This window comes from Gracilinanus agilis, chromosome 4 (assembly GCF_016433145.1).
Source record: "Gracilinanus agilis isolate LMUSP501 chromosome 4, AgileGrace, whole genome shotgun sequence".
NCBI lineage: Eukaryota > Metazoa > Chordata > Mammalia > Didelphimorphia > Didelphidae > Gracilinanus > Gracilinanus agilis.
This window is the reverse complement of record NC_058133.1, coordinates 259,962,172-259,985,730: the sequence shown is the minus strand read 5'-3', so window position 1 is coordinate 259,985,730 and position 23,559 is coordinate 259,962,172. Positions and strand designations below refer to the sequence as shown.

At 39.3% G+C, this 23,559-nt stretch overlaps 2 protein-coding genes across 2 annotated transcripts in view; one reads left to right on the top strand and one right to left on the bottom strand.

The window, feature by feature from the left end:
* LOC123245265 (ubiquinol-cytochrome-c reductase complex assembly factor 2) overlaps positions 1–16,874 on the top strand; it is a 39,201-nt gene extending 22,327 nt beyond the window's left edge. The window contains exons 2-4 of the mRNA XM_044674083.1: positions 13,894–13,968; positions 14,750–14,819; positions 16,698–16,874. Coding sequence (XP_044530018.1) covers positions 13,894–13,968; positions 14,750–14,819; positions 16,698–16,795 — 243 coding nt within the window. The 3' untranslated portion in view covers positions 16,796–16,874. The remainder of the gene's footprint in view (positions 1–13,893; positions 13,969–14,749; positions 14,820–16,697) is intronic.
* Positions 16,875–18,086: 1,212 nt separating this feature from the next.
* Positions 18,087–23,559, bottom strand: part of ITPR3 (inositol 1,4,5-trisphosphate receptor type 3) — a 157,914-nt gene continuing 152,441 nt past the window's right edge. Inside the window, exons 54-56 of the mRNA XM_044675277.1 lie at positions 22,321–22,481; positions 20,659–20,820; positions 18,087–19,299 (exon numbers count right to left, since the gene is read on the bottom strand). Of these exons, the coding sequence (XP_044531212.1) occupies positions 19,231–19,299; positions 20,659–20,820; positions 22,321–22,481 (392 nt within the window). The 3' untranslated portion in view covers positions 18,087–19,230. The remainder of the gene's footprint in view (positions 19,300–20,658; positions 20,821–22,320; positions 22,482–23,559) is intronic.

The window sequence follows — 23,559 nt, the reverse complement described above, 5'->3', positions numbered from 1 at the left end:
ACCATCATATCATCTGCAAAGAGTGATAACTTAGTCTCCTCCTTGCCTATTTTGATACCTTCAATTTCTTTTTCTTCTCTAATTGCAACTGCTAGTGTTTCTAGTACTATGTTGAATAATAGAGGTGATAATGGGCATCCTTGTTTTACTCCTGATCTTATTGGGAAGGCTTCTAATTTATCTCCATTGCATATGATGTTTGTTGATGGTTTTAGGTATATACTGTTTATTATTTTTAGGGAAGGTCCTTCTATTCCTATACTTTTCAGTGTTTTCAATAGGAATGGATGCTGTATTTTGTCAAAGGCTTTTTCAGCATCTGTTGAGATGATCATGTGATTTTTGTTTGTTAGACTGTTGATATGGTCAATTATGTGGATGGTTTTCCTAATGTTGAACCAACCTTGCATTCCTGGTATAAATCCCACCTGATCATGGTGGATGATCTTCTTAATTACTTGCTGGAGTCTCTTTGCTAGTATTCTATTTAAGATTTTTGCATCTATGTTTATTAGGGAGATTGGTCTGTAGTTTTCTTTCTCTGTTTTTGATCTCCCTGGCTTTGGAATCAGTACCATATTTGTGTCATAAAAGGAATTTGGTAGGACTCCTTCTTTGCTTATCATATCAAATAATTTGTATAGTATTGGGGTTAGTTGCTCTTTGAATGTCTGATAGAATTCACTTGTGAATCCATCAGGCCCTGGAGATTTTTTCTTAGGGAGCTCTTTGATGGCTTGTTCAATTTCTTTTTCTGATATGGGATTATTTAGGTATTCTATTTCTTCTGCTGTTAATCTAGGCAGTTTATATTTTTGTAAATATTCATCCATATCTCCTAAATTGTTATATTTATTGCCATATAATTGGGCAAAATAGTTTTTAATGATTGCCTTAATTTCCTCTTCATTAGAGGTGAGGTTTCCCTTTTCATCTTTGATACTGTCAATTTGGTTTTCTTCTTTCCTTTTTTTTATTAGATTGACCAGTACTTTGTCTATTTTATCTGTTTCTTCAAAGTACCAGCTTCTAGTCTTATTTATTAATTCAATAGTTCTTTTACTTTCGATTTTATTAATTTCTCCCTTGGTTTTTAGTATTTCTAATTTAGTTTCCATCTGGGGATTTTTAATTTGCTCGCTTTCTAATTTTTTGAGTTGCATGCCCAATTCATTGATCTCTGCCCTCCTTAATTTGTTAATATATGCACTCAAGGATATAAATTTCTCCCTGAATACTGCCTTGGCCGCATCCCAAAGAGTTTGGTAGGATGTCTCATCATTGTCATTTTCTTCAATGAAATTATTGATTGTTTCTATGATTCCTTCTTTGACAAATTGGTTTTGGAGAATCATATTAATTTCCAATTAGTTTTTGATTTTCCTGTCCAGGTGCCCTTACTAATTATTATTTTTATTGCATTATGATCTGAGAAGGTTACATTTATTATTTCTGCTCGTTTGCATTTGTTTGCAATGTTTCTATGCCCTATTACATGGTCAATCTTTGTGAATGTACCATGTGCAGCTGAAAAGAAGGTGTATTCCTTTTTGTCCCTATTTATTTTTCTCCACATATCAATTAAATCTAATTTTTCTAGGACTTCATTCACCTCTCTTACCTCTTTCTTATTTATTTTTCAGTTTGATTTATCTAGATCTGAAAGAGGAATATTTAGATCTCCCACTAGTATGGTTTTACTATCTATTTCCTTCTTGAGCTCTGCCAGTTTCTCCTTTATGAATTTGAATGCTATGCCACTTGGTGCATATATATTGAGCAGTGTTATTTCCTCATTGTTTATACTGCCTTTAATCAGGATGTAATGACCTTCCCTGTCTTTTTTAATCATATCTATTTTTACTTTGGCTTTGTCAGAAATCATAATAGCCACTCCTGCCTTCTTTTTCTCATTTGATGCCCAAAAGGTTTTGCTCAAGCCCTGAACCTTAAACTTGTGTATGTCCACCCGTCTCATATATGTTTCTTGTAGACAACATATGGTAGGATTTTGGTATCTAATCCACTCTGCTATTTGCTTCCGTTTTATGGGCGAGTTCATCCCATTCACATTCAGAGTTATAATCATCAGTTGTGTATTTGCTGACATTTTCGTTTCCTCCCCTATTCCTACCCCTTTTCCTTAAACTATATCCTTTAAAACCAGTGGTTTGCTATTAAGACCCTATCCCTTATCCCCTCCCTTGACTGACTTCCCTTCCTACCCCCTCCCTTATTTCCCCCTCCCTTTGATTTTAACGGCCTTATGAATTCCCTCCCCCTTCTTCTCCCCTCCCTTTTTTTGACCTCCCCACTCCCCTGTTTCCCTTGATTTATCCCCTCTGACTTTCTCAGAAGGGTTAGATAAGAGTTTTATGTCCCAATGGATAGTATAGCTACTCTTCCCTCTCCGGGTTGATTATACTGAGAGTAAGGTTTGATTATTACCTCTTAATACTCTCTTCCTCTCCTACTTATAATAGTATTTGTCCCCTCTCCTTCCCATACCCTCTTTGTGTGTAATAGAATATCCTATTTTTCTTATTCACTCAAGTTTCTCTTGGTGTCCCCTGCTATTCACCCCCTCTTTCCCATCCCCCATGTCATCTTAGATTATTTAGTGTTCCACCCTCACCCTGTGAATTATTCTTCTGATTACTATAATAGTGGATACTATAATAGTGAATAGAGTTCACTACAGAGAATTATACCTAACATTTCTCTACATAGGAATACATATAATTAGATGTTACTGAGGCCCTTAGAAAGGCAAATTTAAAAATTATAAGTTTTCTTTCTTTCCCCTCTGTTTCTTATTTACCTTTTCATGTTTCTCTCGATTTTTGTGGTTGGATATCAAACTTCCCATTTAGCCCTGGTCTTTTCTGTGCAAATACTAGGAATTCTTCAATTTTGTTGAATGCCCATACTTTCCCCTGGAAATATATAGTCAATTTTGATGGGTAGTTGATCCATGGTTGTAGGCCCAGCTCTCTTGCCTTTCTGAATATTGTATTCCAAGCCTTACAGTCTTTTAGCGTGGAGGCTGCCAGATCCTGTGTGATCCTGATTGGTGTTCCTTGATATTTGAATTGTTTCTTTCTGGCTTCTTGTAAGATTTTTTCTTTTGCTTGAAAGCTTTTGAATTTGGCAATAATATTTCTAACTGTTTTCTTCTCTGGATCGAATGTAGTGGGTGTTCTATGAATCCTTTCGATGTCTATATTGCCCTCTTGTTGTAGGACTTCAGGGCAATTTTGCTGAATAATTTCTTTTAGTACGGAGTCCAGGTTTCTATTAATTTCTGGTTTTTCTGGAACACCAATTATTCTCAAATTGTCTCTTCTAGACCGGTTTTCTTGGTCTGTCACTCTCTCATTGAGATATTTCATATTTCCTTCTATTTTTTCAGTCTTTTGACTTTGTTTTATTTGTTCTTGTTGTCTTGAGAGATCATTAGCTTCTAATTGCTCAATTCTAGCCTTTAGGGACTGGTTTTCGGCTATAATCTTTTGGTTTTCCTTTTCAATCTGGTCATTTCTGGTTTTCAATTTGCTTATCAGTTCATTTGATTTCTGAGCCTCACTTTCCAATTGCAAGATTCTACCTTTTAAACTGTTATTTTCTTGCCAGATCTCTTCCATCTTCCTCAGAATCTCAGTTTTGAACTCTTCCATAGCTTGTGACCTGTTTTCCTTATTTGAGGAGGGTCCGGATGCTTGTTTGTTCTCCTCCTCTGTTTGCTCGGTTGTCTGAATTTTCTCTGTGTAAAAGTTGTTCGAGTGTTAAAGACTTCTTTTTCTTGTTGTTTAGCTTACTCTTCTGAACTTCCTGAGTCTGGGTAGCCATCGTTAGCCCAGCAGCTTCTCAGCTTTATCCTCGCCGCGGTCTTTTGGCTTCTGAGGTCTGAGTTCTGGTTTTTTCCAAGGTCAAGCCCCCTGGTGGACCCCCTTGCTTGATCCTCTGCTGGAGGTTCCTTTACAAGTCTCAGGGCACTGCTTCCACAGTCGTATACCCGTCTACGCTGGTTCCCCACTCATGGTTTCAGAGTTTTGGCTTGTGGCTGTGTCTGCCTCCACCCACGCCTCCGCCGCGCCTGCGCTCTCCCGCGCTCAAATTTCGGGTGCGTTCTTTGGCTTATTGGGGTCCCAAATCTTGCTGCTCTCAGGAACAGGCCCTGTAGCTGCCAATGGCTCGATGGGTGCCCCAAACTTGCTCTATTTCTTTTTAACTGGCTTCGGCGCTATAGATGTGTGTGGAGGGGCTGGGGGTGGGGTGGTTGCTCAGCCTGCGATTTAGTGAGAGCTGTTTCACCCCTTTATAGCATGGAAATGTCCCGATTCCACATACCTTCCACGCTGCACCCTGTTGTGGGGTTCCTCCGTTCGTCTGGACTTGTTTTTATGTCCCCTTGAGGAGTTTTGTGTGTTTCGGTCAGGAGAGGTTAAGAGCTGCTTTTTACTCTGCCGCCATCTTAACCCGGAACCGAAATATACATTTTTAATACATAAAAGATAACATAAAGAAGCACAGGTAAGCAGGATAGTTTTGAAAGTAATATAAAAACAAGCAGTACAAAATAGAGATTTGTGGTTTCATCTATAGTCCTCTTGTGTTCTGCTATGTGTATAAATGGAAATTGCTTTGGGAGGTAAGGGGTGCCGTTTAAGTTCAGAAATAAAATTTATTTCAAAACAGATATCTGACTCCAGATCCATTCTATCACATCCCTAGTTGTTAGGGTACAAATATGCTGATTCCATTATTGTCACTAAGAAGACTACTAGGTCACTATAGAAATGCTACTGGCAGTTTCATAGCTGGTTTTTTTGTCTTTCCAGTTTCATCTAAAAAGCTACCTCTGTGACCTGGTCTAGGGCGCTCTCATACAAAATTATCTGCATGTTTTCTGCTCAATGGTTTCTGTGATTATAAAGCAACACTATTCATCATTTTCTGTCATCTTCCTTAATGTTTTGCAAATAAGCTTGTACTCTTAGCCAGTGTTGCCCTTGACTAACATGTTTTTCCACTTAACAAGGAGAGCAAATGTTTGATGGTGAAGATATTTTCTGGGTTCTTTTGGCATCCTTATAGCCTCTGTTTTGTATTGGTCAAACTTTTCTAACAAATGATAGTAGCATATAAAGTAAGTATTTTTCTCCATTTCTCATTTTTCATAGTTGACAGCTTGTTTAAACTTATTCAGGTTAAAGCTATAATCATAACAGTGTATCCTCACCTCTTTACTTTCTTCTAATTTGGTATTTACTTTCTCCTTTGTTTGAAATAGTGATTTAAAGATAATAAATCCAGAGATGGAAGGGACCTCAAAGAAAAGTTATTCCAATTCCCTCATTTTATAGTTGAAGAAACTATAGTTGAGTTCCAAGGAGATTCAGGACTTGCCCAAGGTCATATAGGTAGTACGCATCAGAGGTGGATTTTTTTTTTTTCCAGAGGTGGATTTTGAATCAAGTTCCCTTCACTCCAGAGTCTTTCTCTCTCTGTTTCTCTTTTCTTCTCTCCTTTCCTTCCTCCATTGCTCACAGATTGGTTTATAACTTTTTGGCTTGCAAACAGATTCCAAAGGATTCAGAGAAAAGATGAATAGAATTTCATAGACTAATAACAGACTAAAGGTCTTCAGGGGAAGACTGCCCAGAAGTGATGGAAAATGCTCAAGAATGGAATTCTGAATACACAAAGGGAAGTAATTCCATTGAGGAAAAAAGATGAGATTTAGCCAAAGAAACAAATGTGGATACACATATCATCAACCTATTTAGGTTAGATAGGGCCACATAATGAAGAATGGATATGACAGACACAGTCTTTTAGAGAGAAAATGCCTGGAATGTACAAGCTCAGAGTGAGCTGAGATAATGGGGGAAGTTAAGACAACAGGAAAAAAAAAGAATTTTTAGCAATGTTAGGAGAAAAAGAAGCAAGGAATGGAGATTATCTTTGCTCAGGGCAGATGAGACAATAAATAACAGCTGACAACTAAGAAGTCAGAGCTGACTAGTTCTACTTATGTTTCTGTTTTCTCTGCCAAGGGAAATGACCATTGTAGTAGAAGTGACCAAAGGAGAGTTATTATTCAAGTAAGAAAATAATATTCAACAGCTCATGATGAATTCAGATCCCTTGACCCAAATGAACTATAACCTCAGGATCTGAAAAAAAAAATGGTAAATGTGATTGCTAAGTCACTGTTAGTGAGATATGAAAGTTCAGGGAAAACAGCAGAGATTGGAGAAGGACAGATGTCCTGATTTTCAAAAAAGAGAAGAGAACAGAATCTTCAAACTATAGACCAGTGAGTTTGACTTTAATTCCTGGGGAAATTATTCTATGAGTTTAACTATATGGTTGGTAAGCATCTTGAAAGGGAATTGCAAAGAACCAGCATAATAACTTCACCAAGAATAGGTCATCCCAAACTAAACTCATTTCCTTTTATGACAAATTTATTAAATTAGTAGGTAGGAATACTGTGGCTAGCTTACCTCAAATTGTCACAAAGCTTTTGATAAAGAATCTTTTTTTTTTTAGCCCCTACCTTCCATCTTAGAATTAATAATGTGTATTGGTTCCAAGGCAGAAGAGCAGTAAGGACTACGCAGTGGGGATAACATACCTTGCCCAGCTAGGAAGTGTCTGAGGCCAAATTTAAGCCCAGGACCTCTAGTCTTTATGCCCAGCTCCCAATCTGCTGGGTTACCTAGCTGCTCCCTTGATCAATAAATATAAAAATAAGAGATGGAAAAATATAGATAAGGTAATATAGTCAGATGTATCCAGATCTGGATACGCAGCCAAACTCTGAGTAGTTATAATTCAACATCAGCATTGCACTAGGTGTCCAATGGAATACCCCAAGGTTCTCTCCTTGGTCCTGTGCTGATTAATATTTTTATAAGTGCCTTGGATAAAGGACTTAGTTTGCTCATTAAAGGTGGGTCAGATAGCTAACACACTGGATGCAAAGAATCCAAAAGGATCTTGACAGGTTAGCATTTTGGAGTGGATTCAATATGATGAAATTTAGTAGGAGTAAATAAGTCATACACTTGGGTACAAAAAAATCAGCTTCAAAAATATAAGATAGGGAGGCATTGTTAGTCAACATTAGTTCCAAAAAAGATCAGGGGATTTTAGTGGGCTGTAAACTCAGTTATGAGTTATCAGTATGATTTGACAGTCAAAAATGCTAATGTGATTGCAGTGAGAAAGGAAGAAAGGGGAGAAGTATTTATTAAGTGCCTACTATGTGCCAGGCATTTTGCTAATGGTCTAAGTGCTTTTCAAATATTACCTCATTTGATCCTTATAACATCCCTGGGAGGTAGGTACTATTCTTATTGCTATTTTACAGTTGAAGGATCTCTGTCAGTGATTTGCCCAAGATCATATAGTTTGGTATCAAGAAAGGAAAGAGGCCAAAGTCTATAGGCAAGTGGTGTCAAAATTAAAAAAAAAAACAGGGCAGTTAAACATAGAACTATAAGAATCCCTGCAGCACATACTGACATAGAAAACCACACATGTACATGTGTCTAAGGTCAGATTTGAATTCAGTTCTTCCTGACTTTAGACCTATCCACTGAAGCATCTAGCTTCCTCTAATACATGAAGTATAACTTCCAGGACTAGTATAGTTCCATCCTACTCTACCCTCTTTAGACTTCATCTGAAATATTTGTTCAGTTCTGGGCAGTACCAGGTTAAGAAAGAAGTCATTACATTGGAGAGTTAACCAACATGGTGAAATTCCTTGAGTCATTGAAATATGAGCATGCTTGGCTTGAAGAAGAGAAGACTTAAGGGTGAATTGTCGAGTATTTAAAGAATTGTCCTGTGGAGGAAGGGTTGAACTTGTTCTTTTTGGCCCTTGAGTCCAGAACCAGGACCTTACCCTGGAAATTGCAATGAGGCCTATTTGGACTTTGATGTCAGCAAAAACTCCTAAAAGAACTGTCTAACAGCAGAATGGTCCTCCTTGAGAGGTGCTAAGATTTCCCTTTGTTGGAAGTCTTCAAGCAGAGGCTGAACAACCACTAATCTGCCATTTTATGGCAGGGATTCATTTCAGATATGGATTAGACAAGATGTCCTGGCTCCCTTCCAGTTCTTAAAAGTCTGTGATTCTGCAATTTGTTACCAGTCCTTTCCTATTCATTAAGACACAGGCAATTTCATTTTCTGTGATGTTAAGCACTTTCCAAATCTAGTGCTTTCTAATTTTTTAGTTGAAAAAAGTTTTCATTATGTACAGGCATGAGGCTTCTGGGTAGTCTACATCTTGGAAGTCTCCTCCTTGGAAGGACCCAAAAGCTTCAAGAGGAGAGCAGGGAATTCAAACAAGCTCAATAAACCAGAATGTTGATATTTGGGGGGAAAACACACACAGCCTATGGCTGACAATACCATTTGACTGGTCTAAATGTAAACAGATTAAAATATAATAGGGAAACGGTATTAAATGTAATAAATGTAAGGGTTAAAATAGGGGTTTTGACAAAGTAAGAAAGCAGCTTTTAATAATTTAGTTTTACTGAGTATATAGTAGAGTTGTAAATTAATATTATACCTTTAAGCCAGAGAAAAGAAAACTTCTAGCAGCTTTTAACAATTAACAATTTAGTTTAATTAAAAAACGATTATAAAAGAATATAGTAAAATGAATATAGAAAAGGAGAGAAATATAGGAAAGAGGTAGAGAAAGAAAATTTCCTAATATCTATACTAGTTATCCTATAACTACCTATAATTACTACCTAAAACTGCTATATCTACCTATAACTGCCATTAGAGAAAGGCTAGCTGATCACCCTTCAGCTCAGCTCACCAGGCAGAATATATGTGTGTATCTGTGTATACACAAACACACACACACACATACATATATCTCCCAACCACCAACTAATCACCAACCCAAACCACCAGCAAACAACCCCCAAAGACCAACTCATGCCAAGAAGCCTTCTTCTTCCTGCAACTGCTAGCCCCGGCACCAACTGATGAGAAGACCAACTGATGCTGGCCCCCTTTTAAACCCTTCTCCTACCTCATTTCCTTCCTCTATGGTTCCTCCTTTCTATCTATGGTTTCTACTTCCTGTCACTGGGGGCTGGTTAATCCCTACATATCTCTATGGTAAGAGGACCTTCAGGTCTCTGTTAAATTAAAAAAGGATTAAAGAATTCCTTTTTACAGTTAAATAAACATTCAACATATTAATAATGTTACTATATGGTTTTCTCTGTCATTATGGGACTCACAGGGATCCTTATAGTTTAGTATGGTTTAACCACCCTGTTGCTTTTTGATTTTGACAGCACTTGTCTATAGGCCTTGGCCTCTTTCATTTCCTGATACTAAACTATATTTCCCAACAGAATTTTTGCTGTCCTATATATTCTCCTTCACATTGGGGTCACTAGGTATCAAGGTTTATATTGCTTGGTTTGGAGAATCTGGTCAGTCTTCATAAAATTTCTCTGCTTCCTCATTTTCTGCAATAGATGTTCATGTAATAAATTATGTTTAAAATGTTTATTATAAAAATATACACACACATATATAGATCTCAAAATGTATTTTACAGTAAATAAAAATAGTTGTAATTATTTTAGAGGTGATCTATTTGCTAGGGCTCTGTGACCTGGCATTATAGAAACTTCTCTCTCTCTCTTTCTCTCTCTCTCTCTGACACTGCATTCTGCTTTCCAGTGTTGGTCACTCCTTTCATGCTTTTTGACACACTGTGCCAGAGGGAGGACATTAATTGCAATAGCATGGCCTTCTTTTTGACCTTATCGCTCAGCATCCTCTTCTTCTTTGAGGTTCACACTCCATTCCTCTATATTATCCTTTGTTGAAATCATCCACCAACCTCCATTTGATTCTCCTTCCTTTCTCAAAGCGTTTTCTTTACATGGTTTCCTCTATATCCTACCCCTGCTCTTATAACCTAGAACAGTGATGGCAAACCTTTTAGAGACTGAGTGCTCAAACTGCAGCCCAAATGCCACATGTGAGCCCCCAGCCTTACCCCAGTCAAGAGAGGGAGGAAGCACTGGGCAGAGGGGCGAGTGATGTGAGAAATGTCCTCAGGCATATGTGGAAAGGAGGAGGGAAACAGCCCCCCCCCTCCCCAGCCCATGTACCATGGTTTCGCCAACACAGACCTAGACCTTCACAATCTTTATCTCCAGGTCCTGGGGAAGTTAATTCACTTGTCTTTGAAGACCTCACCCTGAAGACCTATGCAGTTGGTTAGTGACTGAAAGTGTGCGTCTTCTTAGCCCACTCTTATCTGTTCATTGGCCCTGGATACCAGACCATGCATGACTTTTACATCCCAACAGGTTGTCCACCCAGGCTGTCTTACCATTTGTCTTCCACAAATATCCTCTCATGCCTTCTCCCTCCCATTTTCCAATTCTCTTTTCCTAACTACTACTCCCCCACAGTTGTCTCTTTTACTAGAGCATAAGTTAGAACTACCGATGAGGTCTACTACAAATTCATGTTATATAATTTCAACTAGGCCATCACCACTGCATGGCATTTTTTTTTAATTTTCTTATTGACTTTTTGTTTCATTCCTCTCAATAACTGTTCCAGACCTTCTTTCTCAGTGTCATTCCCTCTTGACTCAAAAAGTGAGATCATCATTTGTGAGTTCCCTTATTTCCCTTAGTATACTCAAATCCTCTCTGCATCTTCACCCTTCCTTTCCTCCATTCCTTTAGACTTTGGCAAAGTGGTACTCCTTCTTGGCAAGCCATCCCCTCTACTTGCATCCTTGATCCAATATCCTACATCTCCACTAGGAGCTTTTTCTATCATTCCTTCCTATCATTAATCTCTCCCTTTCTGCCACCTTATTCCATGCTTCCAACAGTTACACTAGGTCTCCTCCTCCATCCTTAACAAACCTTTACTTAACCCTACCAACTCAAGCTATGTACCTCCTCCATATATTTAAAAATTTGTAGAAAGAATCATCTACTTTTGCTGCTTCTACTTTCTCAACACCCATACTTACTGCTCTACCTCCTGTAAACTGGCTTCTAGGGACTCTACTTAAAGCTGCTCTCAATAAGACTACTGATGATCTCTTATTTTCTTCAGTAACTCATCATCCTTAATCTCTTTGCAGCCATTGACACTGCTGATTATGCCCTATATCTAGATACTATCACCTTTGCTTAGACAAATATCATACATGAAGTGCACCAATAGGGGTGAATAAGTCATACACTTGAGTACAAAAAAAAATCAGCCTCAAAAATATCAGATGAGAAGGTGTTGTTAGATGACATTTGTTCTGAAAAAGATCCAGAGGGGTTTAGTGGACTGCAAGCATTTGATAACCAAAAATGCTAATGTGATATTGAGAAAGGAGGGAAGAAAGGAAACAAGCATTTATTAGGTGCCTACTATGTGCCAAGCATTGTACTAATGGTCTAAGGGCCCATCTTAGGGCCTTCTCTATGGACTGCCTTCTCAGCTGGCTATCATAGTTTTAGCAGAAGACATTCTCCATCTATTTCACTTTTTCTCTATAAATTGTTAGGTTAGTGTGCTTTAAAGGTTCAATAATTTCATTAAGGAGACCCAGTAGTATTCTGGAATTGGATACAGTCAACATAATGTCATCTGTAAACAGGAATATCTAGAGGACCTTACCATATACATAAGGAACCCTTTTTCAATTTGGACTGATTTTAGGACATACTGTATAGTAGCAGCAAGTACTTTTAGTGAGCATACATCTTGTTTTTTAACTTGCTGTTTTTCATCAAATGCTATCTCTCTAATTGTCTTAAATTTTTTTTATTATTTTAATGTGTGTATGGTTGAGATCTTATTAGAAGATACTTTTTAAGACTATTTTGCTTTACCAAATCAATTTTTTGCACTTTTGTATTTAAGAAACAATAAATATTTGAAGATGTTATCTATAAAAACCTGCATGCTTCCTTCTCATAATTTTATCGGTAAAACTTCCATATTTATATGTGATTCTCATAAGTATTTTATAGAGATGAAAATAGAAATATGAATCAGTAGCTTGATATCTTGTTTGCCCATAATAATGATACCTATTACTTTTTTCCTCATTAATTTGGTATCTTTCCTTCTTTTCAACATCTTGAAAATCAGTCCCTCAGTGTTTTCAAAATCGCATTGCCTCTAGCATGGCTTTCTTCTTAATGTACTTGGTTCCAAATGCTTCCTGACTTCAGTTTTTTAAGTGTTAGTTCCACTTCTTCACATGGGATATCAGGTACTGAGGTAGGTGTTGAGTGCCAAATACAGTGGTTGTCCTGTCATTGATGATATGGAGAATCTTGGATTGCTTTGAATGGAAAAAATTCATTAAGTGGTGATTAAACTTTGTAATAGGGAGTAGAACCTCCTAGAACTCAGCCTCAACTGGCATAGCCTTTAACAACCCAAAGTCACTTCTATGCCCTAGTGAGGCATTGGAGTAGAATTTTTTTATTGTCTTTTTTTTAAATGGTGCTGTGATTTCTCAGTGTTTTCCCAACCCCTCCTCTGCCAGATCCTTTTCTTGTAATACAGAAATACAGTTACACAAAACAGACACATAGATTACCTTTAGTGAATATGCCTTATTCTGTATTTGTAATCCACTACCTCTTCTGCAGGGAGGGAAGTACTCATCATTATCAGTCCTCTGGAGTCCAGATTGTTCACTGTATTGATCTGAATTCTGTCTTTTATTCTTGCTTTCCTTTGCATTATTGTGGTAATGTGTATAATTATGTATTTAGTCTTGGTTTTGCTTACTTTGCTCTACCCCAGTTAATAGAAGCCCACTACTATGGAAAGAAAATAAGATTTGGAATCTCAAGACCTAGATTCATGTTTTGGATTTACCCAGTTACTAGCTGGGTAAATTAAAGAAGTCATAGGGCCCAGAGTTCCATTATCTGTAAATCAAAGGGATTATGTTAAGCAATCTGAGTTACCTTCTATTCTTAACCTTCTGTGACCATCTCAGGCCACTATGATCCTTCCTTCCTCTGAACTCTTATAATACTTATTATCCATATTAATTAATGGATACTTCCTTCATATCCTGTTATCTTTACCAGTGTATGTATGTATGTATATATATTTTGTTTGTTTCTTCTTCTAGATTATAACTTATTTGATGGCAAGCACCACATAATATCTAGATTTTCACTGAATATTTTTTAGTTGATCACTTGATTGAATTTCAAAATAAGATGGGGACAGTGGGGGCTAAAGAGGTGGAAACATCCCTGAAGAGACTGTTCCTAACAAGGAACTATAGGCTAAAATATGTGCTCTTCAGAACCAGGAGAACATTATACACAGAGACTGATACACTGTGGTACAATCGAACATAACAGACTTCTCTACTAGCAGAAATGCAAGGATCCAGGACAGTTCTGAGGGAATTATGAGAAAGAAAACTAGCCACACTCAGAGGAAGAACTGTGGGAAGAGAAACAGAGGAAAAACAACTGCTTGAACTCATGGGCTGATGGGGATATTATTGGGGATGTAGACACTAAACCATAACTCTAGTCCAACTATCAATAATATGGAATTAGGTCTTGATCAATGATACATGTAAAGCCCAGTGGAATTGTGCATCGGCTAAGGGGGGTTTGGGGGAGAGGTAAAGAACATGAAATATGAAACTATGGGAAAATATTCAAAATAAAAACTTTAAAAAAAGAAAAGAAAATATGTGCTCTTCCTGTTTGTGCACTGGCAACAAGATTGTCTATTAGTAAATACCTTATTTACTTTGTATGTGAAATCCAGAATGGAACATGGAGCTCATACGCTCATCTCCTTGGGTATTTTATTTTTCAGATTGCAGAGCCTGAGACCTGTGACCAAATGTACGAGAGCTTAGCACGACTTCATTCAAACTATTACAAACTCAAAGTGAGTAGTCCATGAGTTGGCATCCTCAAATTTCAGGGAGAGTAGGAGTGTGAAGTAGAAACTAGTATTAATTGTGGAAGATTTTTAGAGATAAATCGGTTTTGTTGAAACCAAATATACTCACCCTGTGCAAATCACTTTAAACCCCATTGCCTATCCCTTATGGCTCTTCTGCCTTGGAACCCATACAGTCTTGATTCTAAGATGGAAGGTAAGGGTTTTAAAAAAGAAAGAAACTAAATCCACTAATTCAAATGAAAATAACAAAATATTGTCAGATATATTATTACACTTTTGATAAGAATGATTCCAAAACTTGAGGGTATTTGAAAAAGTGTTTAACTCTTTTAATTATTTGTTTTTTAATATCATGGGAACTTTTCTCTCACTACATAAGAAAAAAAGAAATTTGCTAAGCTCAACCTCCCCATCCATGTTATTAACAATTTCCCAAATAGTGAGGGAATTTTGGAATTTAATTCCAAATTGGTACTTGAGTAATTTGCTCATTTTACTTCACGAAGATGTGAAACGAAATTCTCACATTATGTGAGAAAAGGCTCCCCTTTCTAAATCAAGCAAGGCCAATCAATGTGAGCATTTCATTAAAGGAGGAGAGCCTTTGACTTTAATGTGACTGTCACTGTTCTTCCATGGGTGGAAATTACTTGAGCTTCTCAGCAGCTGTATTAAAATATGGTTAAAGGGCAAGAATTCTCAAGTGCAGAGTATATGTGGCAATACTGGGTAACTAACTCTTCTCTCCTTTGTTTTGGGGAAGTATCCTCGCCCAAAAGATACATGCTTCAGTGGACTGACAGTGGAAGAATGCAGGATTGTACTGGCTACAGGTATTGAAACTAAAAATACCCTTTCTGGTCAGTTTGGAAATGACTCTTTTGAGTTTGTGTGGCTAGGTAGGGCTCACCTAATAAGATGGCTTCACTTTGATATAAAGTCCTGTGGAATAGTCCAGAGGAAATTTCTACTGTTAAGGAGCTCTGAACTAACACTTTTGACTCTAGAGCATGGATAAGATCAAAGACATTATTTTTTTTTGTTTTGTTTTGTTTTGTTTTTTTAAACCCTTGTACTTCGGTGTATTGTCTCATAGGTGGAAGATTGGTAAGGGTGGGCAATGGGGGTCAAGTGACTTGCCCAGGGTCACACAGCTGGGAAGTGGCTGAGGCCGGGTTTGAACCTAGGACTTCCTGTCTCTAGGCCTGACTCTCACTCCACTGAGCTTCCCAGCTGCCCCTAAAGACATTATTTTTAAAAAGAAAATCCATCTTTAGTCCCATTAAATTAGAAGCCTGGCATCAGGGACAGGGGAATATATGTTTGCCAAATGGAAGTCATTGAAATTGGGGTAGAAAGAAAATAATTTTATTTTTGCTATCCTAAGGGGGTTTTATAAACAATGAGGGTTAAGGGAAAAAAACCCCAAAACCTAAAACCATTAAATAAAAGTAGTTGCAGATATTCTCCTAAAGTTATTTGACCCAGGGGACAGGAGCTTAGGGATGGAGATACTTGATTAGTTGTGTACTAAAGGCAGTTAGAAGATACTCCCAGTAAACAAACTCATACTCTCATTCTTTCTTTTGTCACCATAGGCCCTAAGGGATCAGGTAAAGGGATTCTGGAAAATTACTATTTTTATTGCTGGGGACATTGTATTCAAAAATAAGCCAACAGTTTCTAGAAATCAAGGCTCGCAGGTGCCAGATAGTGCATTGGAGATAATACTTTATGTATTGTCAGCCTCTGAGCTCTGGAGGATGAGGAATTGGGCATTTTTTTAACCCTCCACCAAGTAAATTCATGGGCCTGCCCTGGCCTGGAAGCATACAGCGCCAAACCATGTTGGTCCTTATGTTCATTTTGTTTTTCCCACCAGCTCCCCTCCTGAGAACAATGCCCTGGGTCCTGTTAGCCAGCCGGTATTGCTTTATTAGAAATATCTTTTTTTAGAGTCTGTAAATTTATATCCAAATACCTCTGGGCACATGTGGTTATCAACATTGTTGCATAGATGTCATTGTGCAGACCGTGGAGAGTTTGAGCCAAGTTTGAACTTAAAATTAGAAAGGAAATGAGCTCTAAAGGCTCACCCTTGTGCCCACTCTTTGTTAACACTCTTGGCAGTTTTTTCAAGTGATGGGAAAGCAGGAAAAGAATGAAGGGTAAGACCATGTGGGAGAAGATTACCCACCATCTGCCTACACTGCCACTAGGTCTCACTAGGATTTTAAGATCAGAGAATTTTTTGAAAAATTGTGTTCATACCAAGCTTCACATTGTCGCCATTTTTGTGAATTCCGCACCCCACACCCTCCCCTGAGTCTATTCAGAATGAAGAGAAGCCTTACAGTCCATCTAGTGGACAGATAAAACACATTTCTTAAACGTAGCTATGGCCTGTTAGTGGCCTATTTCGTTGCATAATTGTACCTCCTTTTGAACAAACCTAATAAATGAAAATTTGAATGTACAAAACAGATGTTATAATCATAGTGTTCTAAAGTTGGAAGGACCTTTTTTTTTTCCCCAGCGATTTGAATTATCTAACACTTCATTTTAAATGTAGCTTTTCAGGAACACATTTCTGGTGTAAATAATCTGAGACTTACTCTGGAAAGGCTTGCAAGTATATTTATAGTGATAGCTTATTTAATGCAATTTCTCCTTTTGGGACCTTTTCTACCTTCTTTTTTTCCCTTTTGCAGATACCTTGGAAGAATTTAAAGAAATGAATAAGGGCTTATGGAAAAAACTTCAGGAGAAGTTAGCCACTAAGAGTCTGGATGATAAAGCTAAGGAGTAGCCCCTGTCTTTGTCCTCCCTATGTACATAAGTGCAAAGCCTTTGTATATTGCCAAGAATAAAACTGTCCCTCCTTCCCACTGGGTTTGTGTCCTCTTTCTGGACTGCTCTACAGGGAGCCCAATACTCCTGGCTGAAATCTGAAAGGGAAAGGAGGGAAGGGGATGGAGAAGCCATGTTTCAATGTTGTCAGTCTCCTCTTTGTATCAAAAAAACATCTCAGAAGGAAACTCCAATCTCAAGTAAGCTGATCTTTTTCCGGGCATGTCGGTGAGGATAAGGAAGACTTGGAAAAGTGTATTTCCTGTCCTGCCCTAGGAGCCCCCACTCCATAAATGTTTGGTTTTCTGTCTCTGGCAAGATTTCCACACTTTGTTTTGTTGTGATAGCTAACGTGAGGAAGCTGAAGATAGGCTGATATTGGAAGAGGCAACGGCACGCTATCCAGAGGATGGCGACATACGCCAGAATGATGCTGGAACTGTTGCAGCAGAACTTGGGCCAGATTCTCATGAACTTTGGGAATGGTTTACCCCAAGTAAAGTCCAAAGCTTTGTTCCTCAGCACAACCAACCTGACAGATGAAAAAGTAAAACTTGACCACAGCTTCAGTCAGATCAGTAGCACCAACTGCTACGTGTTTCATAATTATGTGTGGGCCCTACAGAAGGCCATGGAGACTAGAGTGGGACGTGGCCATATTGAAAGACCCTTTCATGTCCTGTGCAGCCGTTGTTAATACACAGTCCTAACCCAATATTGTATGTGTTTGTACTTATATCTGTATGTATGTGTGTGTATATATATATAATGTATGTATATTTTGTGTGTGCGTGTTTGTTTTCCCCAAGTTCTTTTCTCTTGCCTTCTGTTCAAGAACAGAATGGGGTCAGGAAGCATATTGCATAGCTTTATATAAATAGGAATGTGGTATAAGGAAAGAGGAATAAACTTCAAAATCAGGAGGTAGATTTGAAACCCAGCTTTGTGGTTATTAACATTGCTTCTTAGGGAAGTCATAACCTCTATGGGCTTTAGTTTCTTCTCTATAAAAATGAGGTGTCCAAATTAGATTATCTCTAAAGTTCCTTCCCATTCTAAATCTGCATAGTAATTGGAAATGACCAAGAGATTAAAAAAAACAAAAAACAACCAAAAAAAAAAACTTACCCTTCCATCTTGGAATCAATACTAAGTAATGGTTCCAAGGCCAAGGAGTGGTATGGGATGGGCAATGGGTGTTAAGTGACTTGCCCAGGGTCATACACCTAGGAAGTGTCTGAGGCCAGATTTGAACCCAACACCTCCTCTCTCTAGGCCTGGCCTCTCAATCCACTGAGCCACCTAGCTGACTCCACCAAGAGATCTTCAGCAAAGCAGCTGCACTGGTTTTAAGAGGATCTCCTTAATGGTCCCTAGACCAGTTAGGAAAATGTCTGAATTTTGCCTTTCCCTCTTTCATTGTAATCCAACTAACCTTTAACAAATATAAGAATCCTAATTTTTAAAATCAAGTTTTGATTTCTGTTAATTTATTTAAGGCAATTAACAAATTAGTTTTCAAGAATTCTGTAAAACATCACACCAGGGGGATTGGAGGTGGGGAGCAGGGGGATGCCACTCAGTACAAACCAGCCCTTCCCAGAAAACCTCAGAGATATGTCATTTCTACTGCAGACCAGGTGAAAATCTCTTCCAAAAGGGAGGACTAGATAATTCCTCATCCAGAGATCATCAACCTACATTATGAATATTAGGTGGGGTAGGAAGAGGGAAGTTTTTTAGCCAAATGTCTACCAGGCTGTCTGCCTGTGACTGCCCCAGGTTTAGAAGGAAGCATCCTGGAGGAAAATGATGAGGTGTACAGTACATTTGAGGCACAGTGGGTGAGACAGCCGAGTGGGCAGGTCTGAGTCAGAATGGCGTACTTGGAATAAGTTAAATAATGAAGCCCTAAAATTACTAGTAACAGTATTCATGCTACCTCCCCCTGAGGCATGTAGCTACCAAAATGTAGTGCCTGGAGATAAAGAGAATGACCCACTCCTAATCACCCACGTTGAGGAATGAAAATGAATTTTTAAGTTACTGTATTAAGGGATAAAGCTCCCAAGTGCTTTATCTTCCTCTAAGGCAGTAAGGTAAACCGACTCCTGGTGGATTTCCACATCTTCACTTCCAGAATTGTCCACTGGATTGTCCACTGGAGTCTCCCTCCCCCTGATGCTGATCAAAGCTTCTGCCATCTGGGATCCCTGACACTGAGGGAGCCAATGCTGAGTTTGAATTTTGGTGTAAGTAGTTGACTCAGCTAGGGCCATCCCACCAGTAGGAAGCACACACACAGAGAGAGAGAAGAGCCAGGGTGTTTCTTTGCAGTAACAATTGTCTAATAACCAACATTCCCTCTTCAGTTCTTTCTGGAGGAGATCAGTCTCAGCGACTCATGCAGTTCTGGACATCCACAAAACCCATACGCTGCCTGCGTTTCCTTTGCTCTGTCATCTGGAATTAGATAAGATAGTTTCCATCAGGATGCTCCCCTGAGCCTCTACTAAAAGAACCAGCCCTTTGCTGTCTGGAGGTTTCTACACCCCACCTCTACCAGGGAGGGTCGCCATCTTCATTGGCCTTCCGGTCACAAGCCACTGATTTTATGCAGTTTGTGCCCAGTACCTAAAGGATCCTGGGCCTTTGAAAAGAGGTCATCAGCTAAGTGTCCCCACCCTATCTAGATAAGGCAGCCTTTGAGGTCTTTGATTTGATTCCTCCCAGAGAGGAACACAGTGGCCTTGCTTTGGAGGGAGCAGCCCACTATTACTAAGAGTCCTCTTTGAAAATGCAAATAGTTCTTACCAGGTTAATCCCTACCTGCCAACCTGCCCCACAAGGTATCATAAGGGCAACAATATATTACAGTTTTGCCAAGGACCAGACCTTGCCAAATAAAGACTGAACCTTTTGAAGTAAGGTCTTATGGCAGAGGAAAATCTGTATTTACCATATTGGTCCACCAATATAACAAAAAATATAAATGCCAGACACTTCTTTAAGTGCTAAGGACACTGAATGTGAAATCCTCTACCTTCCACTCACGATTACATCAGTATCAGCAGTTTTTCCTAATTTAGTTTGTGATCATAGACCTTAAACTTGTCTAAAAATAAGGTATGATTCTATCTGAAGTATCTGCATCTTAATCATAAAAGCATTTTTTAGTTCAGTCCTATAGGAACTGAGTACGTATTCAATTATAAGTATTAAATATTTCTTTAAAAAGAATCATTTCTAAGAAGAATCACACAGCAGGCTTAAAGTTTTCTGTTACTTCTCCTCCCTTTGCTCTATTATGTAAAATTGTGGTGCAAGCACATGCAACCCATGTTGTCTGATTTTACTAAATTCTTGGGAAACTATAATCATATCTGAAAATTTTATTATATCTTTAGTATTAGTTTTGGGGTATATAAGGAAGCCACTCACAAGGCTCCGGGTCTTCAGTTGCTAACTGGTCTCAATAAACCTATATCTTTTTGGCTTGGAGACTTGGTTTCACTTTTTGGCGCCTCTGCTAATAAATTTTCGCCACAATATACAAAGGCAGACAATTACAATCCCTACTGTCAAGCTGCAAATACTCACTATGGGATAATTTAGAAGTAATATACAAGGGGAAGGCTCTACAAATAGGGAGGCTCCTTCCATTCAGTGTCTAGGAAGATGGACAAAGAATTATATGCATGGAATGGGAATGAAGTGGCATAGATTTGAGCACTGATGAAGTCACCCATGGCCTAGAGACCCAACAGGGCCTGGTCAAAGGCTCCCTGATGTCAGGAGATGGTGAAAAGGGAAACTTCTTACTTGTTCCTTCAGCTCATTGAGCTGTGAGGTGAGATGAGACACCAGTTTCATGGTGGAGTTGAGTTTGTCCTGAAGGCTCCTTATCTCATTTTGCTCTCCTTCACCTTCATTGCTGACCAGTGACATGGCTCGCATTCGGGGGAACCAGTCCAGATTCTTGTTCTAAAATAGAGAACATGCAATAACAGGGACAGTAAGATAGGGAGACTAGATTGGAAGAGATCCTAAAAAACGCTGGGGAGGGGAAATAAACTTTCACTGGGGAGGCTGAAAAGGCCAAGTGATTGTTGCTATCAGCCTGGGGCCTTCCTAGAGTAGCTGGTTTTATGATTAAGAGCCAAAGCACTGCAGCAAAGCCTACTTTCAAAATGATTTCTGAAGACCTTCTTTGCCCTCCCTCTATTCTCACGTATATTATACAATCACAACCCAACAAAAGCTGGAAGAAAAGGCTTCTTCAACCAAAATCTTCAATGTCCTTCCCCTGGGAGATCATGAAGCAGAAATCTGCCATCAGAGGAGGAGAGGGTAGGGAGGGCTCACACTCCTTCAACAAATGGAAATTTTCAACCTGTTTCCCCTAACCTTGCCAACTGTCTAATATCTTCCTGGGGGCTAAAATTTTAACTTTAACTTTAATCATTTATTTAATAATAAACGATAATAAAATAATAATATATGATAAAAATAATAAAATTAATTAACATTTAAATGGTTGGCTTGTCCATTTATATGTTCAGGGGTCACCTAGGCTAAAATTGTTCCCCAACCTCCCCAGATCCCCTCTTTCAGGATAGACAGACCCACCCCCTTCTGCTGGGAGAAACACACACATTAACACCCCTACTGCTGAGGGGAATACATACCCCACACACAACTAGGAGAACTCTCTAACACTCTCTAACACACTCTCTCTCTCTCTCTCTCTCTCTCTCTCTCTCTCTCACACACACACACACACACACACACACACACTCACTCACTCACTCACTCACTCACTCACTCACAGACATTCCAAAATAGTTTTAGAGAAGAAAACCAATCGGACTTATGGGACCAGAAATCTCCTGGCCCAGCTCAGTCCCAGGACCCTGTGTGTTCTTTCATAGCGGGTAGTTTAACACAGGATTATTTTGGAAACCTGATTCCACAGTCAGAGCTCACTCGCTCCAGCAACAAGAGCCAGGAGTCAACAGTTGGTAGCATTTTCCTCCATGAGAGCCATTTCTCCAGATGCTATTCTGGCTCCCTGCTGGCCCTTTAGACAATATCTGCAGGAGTCAGAGGCTCTGGCCCCTCCCTCATCCCCCCTTGCTAACATTCTGTAAGGGATGGGGTGGCTTCCTTTCCAACCTATCAGTTCAGAAAAATTTCCTTTTATTGAATGAATGAATGAATGAATGAAGTCAAACCAACAGGCCAACTAGGGACCCTGTGGCAAAACCCCCTGGAATTCCAAAGAGATCTGAATAGGCCAGAGCCCTCCTTGACTTAGGCCAGAAATAGAGACAATCTGGCTCAGAAACAGATGTTCACACAGTAGAAAGGCCTGGGCAGATCCATCACTTTTCAAGGCCTCTGATACCCTCACTTCAAAACTAACACACACTCTCCCTCTCCCTCTCCCTCCTCCACACTTCTCTCTTGTGCCCTCCTCCACACCTTAATCATCTGTGCGACATAGCTCTCTGGGCCAGTGTAGTCCGTTTTGTTCTTTACTCGCACCAGCACAATAAAATATAAATAGTTCCACATGTTGTGCTCGTACTTGATATGTTCTTCGAAGGACACCGTCTTGTTGTCAAACTTGTCTCTCTCCAGACCTGAGATTGGAAAGGTGTGAGAGAAGGGAAGGAGAAAGGAGGAAAGACCCCCCCCCCCCATAACACCCCCAATCACACAGCCAGGCTGCCATGGGGCACTTCAGGAAAGTGTGGACAGGGAAGAGAGAATGCCTTGTACCTTGCTCAGGTGGCCAGAAATCATTCTGCAACCATCAAAATGGTCTGAGGCAATAAAACACATACATCTGACAGGCTTCCCTGAGATATCCAGGTCTTAATCTGCTGAAAGACTAAACTGCTTTGCTCTAAATTAAAGCAATCTGTTCTTGTTGTTGTGATTCCATTGTCTCAGCTGTGCCTGACTCTTTGTGATCCCATTTGGAGTTTTCTTGGCAAAGTTCCTAGAGTGGTTGGCCATTTCCTTCTCTGGCGCATTTTACAGATGAAGAAACTTTGGCAAACAGGATGAAGTGACTTGCCCAGGGCCACGCAGTGTCTGAAACTGGATTTGAATTCAGGGAGAGGAGTCTTTCTGACTCCAGGCCCAGCAGAGAATGCAGCCCCCTTCTAAAAATAATAGCCTAAGAATCCGGATAGTGAACATCATGGGTAGAATCTAGAAGTTGCACAACATAGGAGTGAGGCCAGTCCTAGTAGTCAGAAGAGTGGTTGCAGCGGGCAGTTGGGTGGCTCAGGGGATAGAAAGCCAGGCTCAGAGACAGGAGGTCTGGGTTGAAATCAGGCCTCAGATATTTCCTAGCTGTGTGATTCTGGGCAAGTCACTTAACCCCCAATGCCTAGCCCTTGCCTTGGAACCAATACACAGTATTGATTCTAAGACAGAAGGCAAGGGTTTAAAAAAAAAAAGTGGTTATATAAGAAAGAGCCCTGACTTGGAATTAGAGGATCTGTATTCAAATCCAGAACTAACCTGTGTGAAATTGGGCAAGTCGCTTGACTCTTCTAGGCCTCAGTTTCCTCATGTATAAAATGAAAGGGTTGGCTAGATGGCCTCTAAAGTCTTTTCCAGCTCAAACTCTCTGGTTCTGAGATTTTTAAGCTTTTGCCCCTGACCTCAAAGCAACAATCCAATGGGTTCCCCTCATTCCTAAAATGG